Consider the following 13,265-nt stretch of genomic DNA (forward strand, 5'->3'; position numbering starts at 1 on the left):
GTATTGAGGGATTTTGGAGTATTTTAGAATAATTAGAACAATAATTGGAATTATTTTAATTAGTAAAATATAATAATATTAGTGTTAGAGATATTAAGGGCAGGAGTGGTCATTTGTGAAGAGTAAGTGTGGACAAGATGGGAATACCATATTAGGGGTCCTGGAGTTAAAAAGAGAAAAGATATAAGAGGTATTCATTCTATACGATAAAAGTTTAGAGAAGCGGCAAAGGGAGAGAGAGTTGAGGTGTGAAAACATGGAAGAATTCGTAGAGAGAACGCGACGAGAATCAAAGCTAACTACAACCTAAGGTATTGGTAGTCTATCTAGATTATCATGAATGGTTTAAGTGATTGATAATTGTATGATTTGGTTTTTGGGAATTTTGGGTTTTGCTGATGATGATATGATGAATTTTGATGATTTGGATGTGTTAATATGCAATAGATGATACCCATACGTTAGAATGCATAAAGATGTATTTGGACTTTGAAATGTGGTGATTATAGGGTGTTTCTAGATCTTATAATGTGTAAAAAATCGCAAAGCAATTAGTCTAAAAATTGAAGAAAAATTCAGCACACGATCAGTGTCGGCTGATGTAAACAGAGGTGCGGTCGACGCAAATGCAAGCGAGCGGTCGACGCGTGGGTCTCTGCAAGCGGACTTGCGGTAGGGAGAAGTTAATATCTTGAGCGAGCGGTCGACGCATGGGTTGGCACGAGCGGTCGACTCCGATTGATGCGCCGTTCGAAGCATTTGAAAGCTAAGACAATGGACTATACCATGGTGTGAAAAATGAATCATAGGATTTAGACTAATAGTACTTTAATTGAGATTAATTGATGAACTATGATGTGTGTTTTCCTTATGATGAGCTGATGAGCTAATGTGGTGAAATACCAATATGTAATGCTTTCTATTGTGAATGAATTTAACAATGTCTTGTCATAACATGACTTATGTTATATGATGAATCAATCATGTTGTGATTATGTATATAAAATTAAGCATATGATGAATTTTGTAGGATATTTATCCAGTGATGTTAGGACGTTTTGATTCGAAGATGGCCTCAATCCTGTAGTGTGGATTGAGTGCAACTTGTGAGGTGCTCCGGTTCCAAGCGGGAATCAAACATATTGGTGGGGGTATTTGGAGAACAACGATGACTAAGTCATTAGTGATGTTTTGGTACCACATGCATGAGTCTTATGAAGTTGCATTTCATTATTTGTGGCATTGCACAATACTTGGAATAAGTAATGTCTTTGATTAATTATTGGAAGATGATGTTTGGTATATTTTAAGTGATGTATTTGATTTATTCGTGGATTGATGATGCTATGATGTGAATAACTGGTAATTGTTGTTATATGATGTAATGTATTAAATGATGTTATATGATTGTTGTTTCTTTGATATGACTGCTATATCCAATCCTTATGTCTTTTATAATGGTTATAATGTATTAAATACTTGAATTAATTGATATGTTTGTTGGATGTTTTGATTTGTGATGTTTGGTAAGAAGAATTGTCGAATTTTTGTTGTATTATAGATGTCGTAATTGATGCCATGTTTTTATTATTCCTATGACATGAATACTATAATGCTTTTTGTTGTTTCTCTAAGGTTGGCATGCATTTTGTTAAAACAAACCCAACAGGATCCTATTGAAGAGAATGCAGTCTACTAATTTCGACATGTGGAACAAGATGTCTCAACATGTTTAGTTTGACGTCTTGACTGCATGAGCTGATATTTCAAGTGGATCGTGTTTTTAATCGCTACAGTATCTTATGTTCAGCTACAAAATATTCTTGAATAATTCATTAGCTGATGTGTTATCAAAGATTAATTCAAATCAAGAGATTTCCATATGTTCTATAATTGGAGATAATTAAGGAACATTTGGATTGAAAACCTAGTTTCTTGGAGAACAAGTAGAAGATTTTGGGCAACCTCTTTGCTGCGTTTTTGAAGCCCTGTCCAGTCGAGATTTATCCTATAAATAGAAGGGTTGTAACCTAGTTTTATTTGGAGCTGGTATTTGCATTTTTAGGGTTCTAGGAATCCTTATTTGGTTGTAAGTTCCGTTGTTCATTCACAAACCTGTAGGTGTTGAAGGTTTGATCTCCGAAGCTTTTAAGCAAGAAGAGTATGTGTCAATTCTCATAAGCTGTGAAGTATTGATAATTGTGTGTCTTGGAAGAGTGTCTTCTGTGTTTAGCTTATCATGAAGTTTGTCACAGGGGTTCTGTGATTAAAGGGATTTGAGGAGGGCCTCATACCTAGAGGAGTCTTAGGTAGAAGTCATAGGAAGGGTAGTGATTAAGTGAGGAGTGTAAATGGGGAGTTTGACTTCGAATTGATACTATCGAATATTGGTTTCATCCTTGGCTTGTTAGCCCTTAGAGTAGGAAGGTTGTTTCCGAACTGGATCAACATATCGCTGTGTTCTTTACTTTCTCCATTCTTTTATCTACAGTCATATACTTATTCATAATTGTTAAAGTGCTCATATATTGTGTCATGACATCTCATTCGACATCTTATATTTGATACCAGAATTTCAATTGGTATCGGAGTAGGCATCCTGCTCTGCATCTGGGTGAGATCTAGGAAAGATACTTTCTAGTGCTATGGACAAGGAAGGAGGTTTTGTGAACATACCACCAGTTCTGACTAGGAACAACTATGACTACTGGAAACCTCATATGGAGGCATTCTTAAAATCTCTAGACAGCAAGGCATGGAAAGTTGTTGTGAAAGGAAGGAAACATCCTGTTGTTTAGGACGCGAATAACCAGCCTACCTCTACTCCGAAGCCTGAAGGAGATTGGGATGATGAAGAGGAAAAGCTTGCTCTTGGAAATCCTAATGCTATATTCAACGGTTTTGACGGGAACATCTTCAGATTAGTGAACACATGTGAAGTAGCTAAGGATGCATGGGAAATTCTCAAAACTGTCCATGAAGGAACATCCAAAATGAAGATGTCAACACTTCAAGTGCACATCACACAATTTGAGAACCTGAGGATGGAGGAGGATGAGAGTATTCATGACTTTCACATGAATGTTCTTGAGATAGCTAATGCATCCAACGCCTTGAAAGAAAAGATGTTAGAACACAAACTTGTGAGAAAGATGCTCAGGTCTCTCCCAAAGACATTTAACATGAAAGTCACAGCCATAGAAGAAGCTCAAGACATCAACCAATTAAAATTAGATGAGCTAGTTGGATCTTTTGAGACATTTGAATTGAGCATCAATGAAAGATCTGAAAAGAAGAACAAAAGCATAGCTTTTGTAGCCAACTCTGAAGATGAGAATCTGGAAAGTGATATGAATACAAATGAAGAAATGTCCAATGCTGTAGCTCTGCTTGGAAAACAATTCAACAGAGTAATGAAATAGTTAGTAAGGAACCAAAGATCAAATGTCCAAAACATATCGTTTGACTCTGGAAGAAGGAGAGATGAAGAAGTGTATAACCAAGGGAAGGGTGTACGATGCCCTAAATTTCTGAACAAATAGTAGAAGGGTTATCTACAACTTGGTCTGATGAGAACTCTGAGAGTGACTTTGAAGAGGAGACTGCCAAGCATTTGAAAGCCTTGACTGGCAGATACATGTCTGACGAAGAGACCAAGAGGGCTGAAAAAATGAAACACCTATCTTTTTCTGATGACTGTGATGAAGAAACTGAGAGTCTAAGCTCGAAGTTTCATGACATGTTTCTATTAATTTAGAGATCAAGTACTAGTTGCAATGAGATGCTTGAATCTAGAAGTCAAACTATAATGGGAAAACAATTAGAAACTAAGAGGTTTCGACCAAGGCCGAATCCGAAAATGTTAAGACATATGCCTCAACATCGGAAGACATCATAGAAAAGGTTCTACAATCCATCTCATAAGCCTGTGCAATGTAATCATTCCAAAAGTTTTGGTCACTCAAGAACCTCGTGTTATAAATTGATTGGATATCCCAAACGTGTGTTGCCCCGTCGAAGGAAACATGATAATTGTGACATAAAGGAAAAGAAAGCCACTTCTCGTGGAACACATGTGAAAACTATTTTTTGCAACACGAGCCATGCCAACTATGGGAGAGAATCCATTTGTATGAAGGCTGAAGGGTCCAGTGGAAAGGATGATACTGATACAGTGTCTGACAACCTTCCCAAGGTCGACATTAGGAGCTATGCAAGGAAGAATATTGAGGATCTTCAAGCTATATATCGTGGGATTCAAAAATAAGAGATCTATGGTTCAACCAGGTCTAAAGGGTTAATAAACTCTACAAATATGGTCTTTAGTGACGTTTTCAGAGAAGAGAACACCCTTAAGACAACTGCAGCCCCAGTTGCTATGAATAATGGTGAAGAGTCTTCAACATCTGAACCTGACTTCAAAAACTCAAGAGCAAATGTTGTAGTTGAAGAAACTCATTTAGCTGTCGAAGAATCAATTTCAGAAATAAAAGATGATAACTCTCTAGAACAAAGGATAGAAGATCCTAGTCAAGAAGCTATCACCATATCAAATAAACTTTGTCAAGCACAAGCTATGTTACAAATTATGTGGATAAAGTTGTGACTGGTGAACTCAAGGTTAATGATCTGGAAGCTGAATTTAGTCAGCACGAGAGGTTTGAGGCTTGGAATCTGACTCAAGAACATGATGAGATGCATATCATAATCAATCAAGACATTGCATGCAAGGATAAGGGAAGTCTTGTTGCAGTGGAGAATCCTTCTAAAGAAGGACTTAATTTTGGTGAGAAACAAGGTCTGGTGGAATGGGATATAATGTTGATTGAACCTCAAGTCAGTTATGAACATAGAGAAAGTGAATCAAACAATGTTCTCTACCTCGAAGAAAGTCCTGGAGATCCTGAACTTTTTCAGGTCTATCTTGGTAGAAAGGGGGTTGAAAAGATGTCGGAAGGAATGATCTTACATCTTGTGAAACAAGTGCAGTTTGGATGTGATATAAGTTGTGTGAAAGGAGTAAATCACTCTCCATAAGAGAAATATGAACAGATAGAAGACTCAGCTCTTCTTTGCCAAAGCAGATGTGCAAAAGATACTGTGTGGAGACTATGTCTAGAAAACAATAGCCCATAATTCAAAAGGAAAAAACCCCATAAATTCAAAATGAAACTTCATCTTCAACCTCACGACACTATGATTTTTTGGAAATTCATCAACACCAAAACTCAACCCTTTTCAATAATGTAAAAGGAAAACATGATCAAATTTAATTAGGAACTCAACCATGTATCATTTGTTCATTTATATTAACTATAGCTCTCTAATTTTTCAGAAAACATGAAGAACCCTACAATTTCAAATTTAAATAAAATGGTTAACATGAACAATCAATCTCTAACACCCTAGGGCTTTAAATTCAGCACATTAAAATAAACAATATGGTATCGAAAAAATGCAAAAACGTATACTCCAATTGTAGATGTTTTTCATGTTGGCTGCATTTGTGGTAAAACATATCTGAGTGTTTAATGTCTTGAATGATGTCATGACATGTTTAATAGTGTGTTATGCAGGCTGCATATGTGTTAAGCTAATACAGGTTCTTTTAGTGAATGTCATGACCGATGTCATGACATCCATCTGTGACAGCAGGAGCTGCTATATCTTATTAATTGTGTTTCCTAATTTCTCTCAATCTACAATTTAGGAAACCTTTTATTGTGTGCTGAATATTTCTTCCAGAAGATTTCGCTGACAACACATACTGTAACAACCAGATGGGGTGTAAATTAGGTTAACTTGGTTAACCCTAATGTGTTTCTAAAAAAGGCCCAAGGCCCAAGAGCTGCATATAAAAGTCTGCAACCCTAATTTGGAACACAGAGAGAGTAAATTGTTAATTGTGAAGAACCATAATTTTGTAGCTGTCTCTTGTACTCCAAGCAATTGTCTTTTGATGATTGTGTTGGAATAGGTTGTTTTTGTTAATTGTAACTCTAAGCTTGTAAGCACGAGTGTGTGTCTCTCGATTGAAGCTTTTAAGCAGATCAAGGTGTGTTTTTGAAGTGTGTCTTCTCTTTGAATTTGTTTAATATTTATTTGTAATCACTGTTGTGATTGAGGGGGGGTGAGTGGAGATACTCAGGTGTTGGAATAGATTGGAATTACATTGGGTAGTTTTAAGTGAGGAGTTGTAAACGGAGGAGTTTAACTCCGAATTAATTCTGCTTATATTGGATTCCCTCCCTGGCTTGGTAGCCCCCAGAGTAGGTTGTTTGAACCGAACTGGGTAAACAATTATGTGTGTTCTTTATTGTTTTTATGTGTTTTTGTTTTAACGTTTTGTGTTGTGTAATTGTGGATGTCATAACATCCAGTGTGAGTTACTATAATTTTAACCAATTATAGAGTTCATTGTCAAGCTACATAGATCTGCAAATGGAAATCAAAAATGGATTTAGAATGTTTTTAGGAGTGATTCAATGATCCAGTTAGCTTTATTGAATCCTAGGAAGCTGCTACAATGTTTACTTTGGTTTAGAAGCACCTGGATTTCTCTATGGACCTCGACCTGCAATGATGAACAAGTGGAACATGGAGGTTTTGATTTGTGAGTTACAGTTATGATTCAATGCATACAGAAGACTCTATGCGGTATGTAATACGGTCGGAGAACTGACTTTTTTAAATGTGAGGATAGCAAGAGTCGTCACCAACTTTTATTTTATCCAATTAGGAAAGGAAAAAAGAACGGGAAAGACCTTTATTCAAAGAGATTGAGTTCGGGGGGTAGGTTAAACAAAGGGAAGGTGTAAGCACCCTTTGTATCCATGGTTATCCATGGGCTTTTAATTGCTTAGCTCACTTTGATTTTGTTTGAATTGTTTGAAGAAAAGTGTAGTGTGTGTTCAGAAAAGTATTTTGAAAAAGGACTTTAACTTTGTAAGTAAAGTGTTTCCTCTGAATTTTCTTTGAAAAAGGGGTGTGAAAAAGTAATTTGAAACTTTGATTTGAGCAAGAAATTAAGAGTAACATGCCCTAAAATTATAAGGTCTAACGTGTTCTTTAAATCTTTACTTAGGTGATAGTATTATCCATACCATTTGAGGGTAGGTAGTCCTATGCATTGGATGTGTGGGTCATCGAAGGGTCATCGTTTTGCCATAAGGCTATCCAAACCATAAGGAGGGTAGGAAGTCTTATGAATTGATGAGAATAGTCATGAAGGTAACAAGTAAGGATACCTTAGAAATCGAAAGGGACTATCATCATTTAATCGAGGGACAAGATCATTTATATCGTAGGCAACATCGAAGGGATTATGATCTTTATGATGATTTTTGAATCGAAGGTAACGGGATAAGTTATCCCTACGCTCGAGGGATTGGACTATTATTCGAAAGCAGCATAAAAGGAGTTACCCTAAAGGTGATTGTGTGAATAGTGTTTTGATTCAAATATTTATCTTTGAGTTAGTGATCTAACGATTCAATTTTAATCTTTCCATGCAATCCTATTAGCCATACATCTAAGCAGTTATATCTACGCTATTATAAGGCTTCGGAATTAGGGGTTACATAACCAAAAAAACGGGGAATGCGGAAAGTAAAGGTGCGAGAAATAAACCTAAGCAATTACAAAAAAAAACCTTTTGCAACCTATACATAATTTCTAGAATTTAAAATAAATAGTTAAATAAAATAAATAAATAATAAGAAAAACATGCGACAATCACAGAATATGAGATGAGGAGAGAAATTGGCGCATTGGGAAAATTAAGGGTTGGAGAAAAAATCAAGGTTAATGAGAAACCTAAGTTAAATTAATTTAAAAAAAAACTAATGGTTACAAACCTTATGGCTAAAACCCTAATGACAACATTCACTTAAGGGAGAAAACCTAGTGGGTAAAAAACCCTAATGGGTAAAATAAGCCTACAGGGTTAAAAACCTAAGCGAATGTTAATGGATAATACCTACCTAATGGGTCTTTGAGGTTTTGTGGTTTTATATGGTTTTTGAAGTTGAGGTTAGTTACTAATTAAATAAATTATAAACCAAAATTATCTAATTAATTAAAATCATTTAACCTTAAATTAAATATTAATTATCTATTTAATTAAATAAAAAAACTATTCTAAACTATTCCTAATTCTAATTGCTTAATCCTAATTCTAATTGCTTAATCCTAATTCTTATTGCTCAAGTGGTTAATAATTAATGGTAGTTGGGTGACTAATGATTAAACAAATTAAATAATAATGATAAAAAAAGAAAGAAAGAAAATAAGAAGAAAAAACATGCTAATGGCTAGGGCGCTGAATTCAGTGAGGGAGGCTTTTGAGGGAGCACCATGGAGATTCGCTTCTGGGCTGTTAGATAGCAACGTTGTGAAGATCTAATGGCAGAGGTATGAGGATGAATGGAGAGAGCGCATGTGTTGGGCGTACCAGATCCGTAGACAAGGTTAAACCAAGAAAATACCATAAAATTAACGCTTGAGGAATGGATCAAACCCTTGCCCTTGCGCTTAAAGCCTTTAATGCATTGTTCCTCCACCATACCACTAACTTGTTCGCTAACAATAATCAAACAAAAAAAAATAAATATGAAATTAAACATTTAATGGGAAATTCAAACAAAGTTAAGCGCTGGGCCCACGAGGCGTTTGAACAGCCAACCATGAGAAGAGAGAGAGACTGGTCTCGTTGACCAGCCAATGCCCATTTACACGCGTGCACCTAGAGTAGCCCCAGATCACTGTTCATCGTCTTCTTCCATGATACCTGCAGATTTTCCCATGGATATAGCTGCGATTTTACCTGCAGATTTTTCCGCAGGTATTTCTTCAACATACCTGCAACTTTGAAAACCTTCAAATACATGTTAAACAAAACCAATGGCGCCCGAGTCCCACTAAATGCAACCTTGCGAACACAGTGGTGCAATTATCTTGGTCCAAAACCCACCAAATCTATGAAAACGAAAAGCACTTCTCATTCATGCCCTAGCAATGGTGTTAGCGAAATTGTACGTTCAAACCACCAAAGAAACCTCCAGACCTGTTCAAAACAATCTCATAAACGAATTAGGAACATCAAATCGTATGGAAATACATTAGTATGCAAGATGTGAACGTTTGCTATATGAACATAAATGATGGCCATGGTATATTCATTCTGAACGTTTCAGAACATATATTTTGACCAGCACTTACTCTTTGTTGCCTAGGGCAAGGATTAGGATGATAAGTATGGATTGAAAGGGATTATATTGAGAAAGAAGATCTTGCCCTAGCTTTTTTTTTTATTTTTGAGAGAATGGTCATGGTGGGTGGAGCTGCCAATTCGTCCTCCCTTATTGTTGAACGTGTAACATACTTATAATAGAGTGAATTAGGTCAACAATTGGACTTGGACCTCAAGTAATTGGTGAGAGAAAAGATTTGATTCAATTTTGTGTAAATCTTTCTATTTTTGGTCCCTCTTATTTTCTAATATTTGTAGATACAATGTTTGAATTAATTATAGTCAAACAGCTTGGTGCAGAGCAACTTCTTGTTTTCTGACTTTGAAGTGCTTCTAGCGTGATACCATAAGAACTTCAGTGCTTCTGCTTCTGATCTCAAGTTCTTATGATGCTTCAATATACCATGTTTTGATTCTGCTTGACCATCTTCTGATGTCTTGCGAGAGCATGTTCTGATGTTGCATACTGAACCTTCTGAGTCAGTGCTTCTTGCGTTGAATTGTGCATACTCTTCATATATTTCCTGAAATGGAAAATGCATAGGATTAGATTACCATATTGTCTTATACAAAATTCATATACATTGTTATCATCAAAACTAAGAATATTGATCAGAACAAATCTTGTTCTAACAATCTCCCCCTTTTTGATGATGACAAAAACATATATAACTGATATGAATTTGCAATCAGAATATCAGATGACCAAAGACAATTACACAATTATAGCATAAGCATATAAACATAGTGTGTGAATATGTCTCCCCTGAGATCAACAATCTCCCTCTGAGATTAACAATCTCCCCCTGAAATAAATACTGGAAGAATTTATAAATAAAAGACTTCCCTGAGTATTTTCCATTTCAGTCGAGACGTTCACATTTGCTTAGAACTTCAGAACATTCAGAGCTTCTGCTTCTTGCTTCCATAGGACAGCTTCAGAGCTTTGAATTTATTCTTGAGTTATTGCATGCTTGATTGTATCAGAACATTCTTGAATGTACCATAGCATCATCAGAGCATCTTTACATCCTGAAATGTTTCAGAACAACCTATACGACAAAAGTCAGAGCATGAATGAATCAGAACATTCTTTTAAGAAGGAACATGTATCAGAGCAACAACTCTGGTAAGTTCTTAAAAGAAATATGTATCATAACATATAAGGGATAAGAATGTGTTAGAGCATATTCTGCCACAAGAATATCAGAACATTCTTCCTTCTTGCTTCTGATCTTGAAGCTTCATAACACTAAGCTTGCTTCAAATCCAAGAACATGTTTCTTTACATAATTACTCTTCCCCATGTATTTGCTTCTCATGTTGAGCTTTTTCAGAATATCTTCAATCCTGCAAAAATCTCAAAGACATAGTACTTGCAAATATTGTTAGGAATGTTGAGACTTACTCCCAGCAACTGATATAATAAATCAAATCAATTATCACGTTTTCTCCCCCTTTTTGTCATAACATCAAAAAGCAATCAAAAGATTCAGATGAAAAACAAAGAAAATGAGAGAAGAAGATAATATTTCATTGATTCAACAAAATATCAGAAGATACAGAAGGAGATGCAGGAAACAGATGCAAGAAACAAGAGACAACTAAGACCAAAGGACTACTACTAGCCTAGCTTAGAAACTATCTTGGCCAGAAGGTCTTGAATCTCAGAAGTTCTTTCAGTCTGCTTCTTCATGAAGGTTTTGAATTCCTCATGCGTTTCCTCATGCTTATCCAAACGAGAAGCAATATCAGCTTGGTTCTGTTGAAGAGCCTTCACAGCGTTCACCAGAATAGAAGGTCCAGCAGAAGAAGCTTCACAGCTATCGTTCAGAGGAGTAGCATGATCAACAGTAGCATCTATCATGAGAATATCACCTTGATTTTCCTCAACAGGAAGTTTCCCAACAGGATGATTCTCAGCACTTTGCTTCTCAGCATCAGCTTCTGACATAGAAGCATCTTCAGCATAATCTGAAGCAGGAAGATCAGAATCTCCATTCTCAAGAGCCTGAAGAATAGCAGCCAGATTCCTTGGAGGAGTAGGAGCAGCAACTTTTGATGGATATTCAACTTATGGGGGCTTCCACACGACCATGGCAAGACAAGGCGCTTGGTCAGACACATCTTCTGCAAGCTCATCAAGAAAAGCTTTTTCTTCAAGACAATACCTGCCCGTGAGATGACTGACCCAGAATTCTTCATATGATCTTAGAAATCCAAGATGACCTGGAGCTTCTGCTACACACGCCTTCTGAAGCTTCAAAAACTCAGAGTTCATCTTTCTTCTGAAAATCCTCCAGAGATTTCTCAATTCAACATCATCCATCCTGGCATGATGTGCTGCCTTCAATGTCTCTAAACCTGTCTCCATTTTCAGATTTAATAATTCAAAATGTACACCAACAGAAAATTCTCGGCGGGATTTGAGTCTGGTGACGGCAGAATCTGGGTTCAGAAAGAAGTAGGGTTGAGGTTCTCAATCAAGAGAGAGATGAGATTCTACTTCTTATGACTCAGCGTCTAACACCACAAGCTCAGGTTCAGGACGGGGTTTGGGAGTGAAGTTGCAGTCACGAAATAATTGAGCCAAAGAACCAGTACTTTTAGATTCTGATTCAGGAGAATTTTTTGTAACTGGGTTAGCAATAGGGGAATAGTTTGCATGAGGTGGAGGTTGAGAAATGGGAACATTTGAGTGAGGAGTATAGAGAGTTTGAAGGGGTTGAATATCAAGAACGAGTGTATTAATGGGATGGTCAGAAGCAGTGTTGGTTACGGGTGAAGAAGGAGGGGTGAGAACTTTGGTAATTTGAGGTGGTTCAACGGGGGCTGTTTGTGGTTAATTTTCTGGTTGAGAAGGTTGAGGAACTTTTGTTGGTACAGATTCTGAATTTAAAACAGAAACAGAGTTAGGTTCAGAAACATGAATACCTGAAGAGCTTTTCTTCTGAGGCCTCTCAGAAACATCTTCCATAGCCTTTCGCTTCTTCTTCTCAGAAACAGCTTTTAACTTTTCTAGAGCAAGTTCTCTCTTTCTGGAAGCTTCCTTCTCTTCTTCTTCTTCCGTATTCACTTCCTCTTGAATCACTTCTTCTTCTGACCCCTTTTCAACTACAACATTTTTCTTTTTCTTTTTCTTTTTCTTCTCTACATCCTTCTCAGCAATTTTCTCAACAACTTCTTTCTTTGACTTCTTCTTCTTCTTCTTTTTCTCAGCATCTTCTTGTTGTATATTCTCAGCTTCAACAATAACATTTTCATCAACTTCTGCAGCAGCTTCTTCTTGATTATCTTTTTCTTCATTGACAGAAGGAAGATCATGCTTACGCTTTGTTCTTCTTTCCTTCTGATGAACAACTTCTGGAACATCTTCTGAGACTTCAGCCATCGAAGTAGAATGCTTTTGACGACTTACTCCAGCAGGAGCATCATTAGCATTACCCTTCTTGAGAGTCTTACGATAATTAACCTCAACTTCTGATAGTTTTTTACTAAAAAACGTTTCAAACTCTGCTAGAACAGGACCTCTTCTGATTCTAATTCCAGGAATAGTTTGAGGAACATGTTCAACAGCTTGAATAAGATTCATCTTTCTCAAGGTGTTAGCATTCAAGATGCTTCCAGTGACAGTGACAAGATCCTTGATGATACCATCAGATTCTAGTTTAACAACCATCTTGGTTTGAACCAGAATGTTGGTGATGATTCTTCCAAAAGGAATAACATTGCCTTTCTTAGTTCTGTTTTGATCTCTAGAATCTCTTACAGCATTCCACATGTGATTGAAAATGATGTACGAAACATCAACCTTCTTTTGAGTACCAATACAATACATGATGTATTGTTGGTCTTTGTTTATGAATTTTGGAGAATGGGTTGCTTTCCTGTGATAGAAACACCCTAGAAGAATCTTTGTCCACACTTTGTAGATGTCCTTCAAATCCCTAACATCCTTGGTCTTCGTCACATCTGGGTATAGTTCAGCAAGAACATCTGCTCAGTTTTCTCTACG

At 36.6% G+C, this 13,265-nt stretch overlaps 1 protein-coding gene across 1 annotated transcript; it reads right to left on the minus strand.

Annotated features, from left to right (window-relative positions):
• Positions 1-11,759: 11,759 nt before the first annotated feature.
• On the minus strand, positions 11,760-13,031 carry LOC131597363 (uncharacterized). Its single transcript, XM_058870068.1, has 3 exons — positions 12,581-13,031; positions 12,185-12,493; positions 11,760-12,082 (listed from the first exon to the last, which is right to left on the minus strand). The coding sequence occupies exons 1-3, from the start codon at positions 13,029-13,031 to the stop codon at positions 11,760-11,762; spliced, it is 1,083 nt and encodes a 360-aa protein (XP_058726051.1).
• Between the last annotated feature and the right edge of the window lie 234 nt (positions 13,032-13,265).

This window comes from Vicia villosa, linkage group LG4 (assembly GCF_029867415.1).
Source record: "Vicia villosa cultivar HV-30 ecotype Madison, WI linkage group LG4, Vvil1.0, whole genome shotgun sequence".
Lineage (NCBI taxonomy): Eukaryota > Viridiplantae > Streptophyta > Magnoliopsida > Fabales > Fabaceae > Vicia > Vicia villosa.

What these genes read in the sequence shown, in the direction of transcription:
- LOC131597363 (XM_058870068.1), bottom strand. Translation starts at nt 13,031, where the DNA reads ATGTGGAATGCTGTAAGAGATTCTAGAGATCAAAACAGAACTAAGAAA. An exon ending in GAAGGAAAGAAGAACAAAGC is followed by an intron (nt 12,494 to 12,580) that starts GTAAGCATGATC and finishes TTATTGTTGAAG; the next exon opens with CTGAGAATATACAACAAGAA. An exon ending in TCAGAAGAAAAGCTCTTCAG is followed by an intron (nt 12,083 to 12,184) that starts GTATTCATGTTT and finishes AACCACAAACAG; the next exon opens with CCCCCGTTGAACCACCTCAA.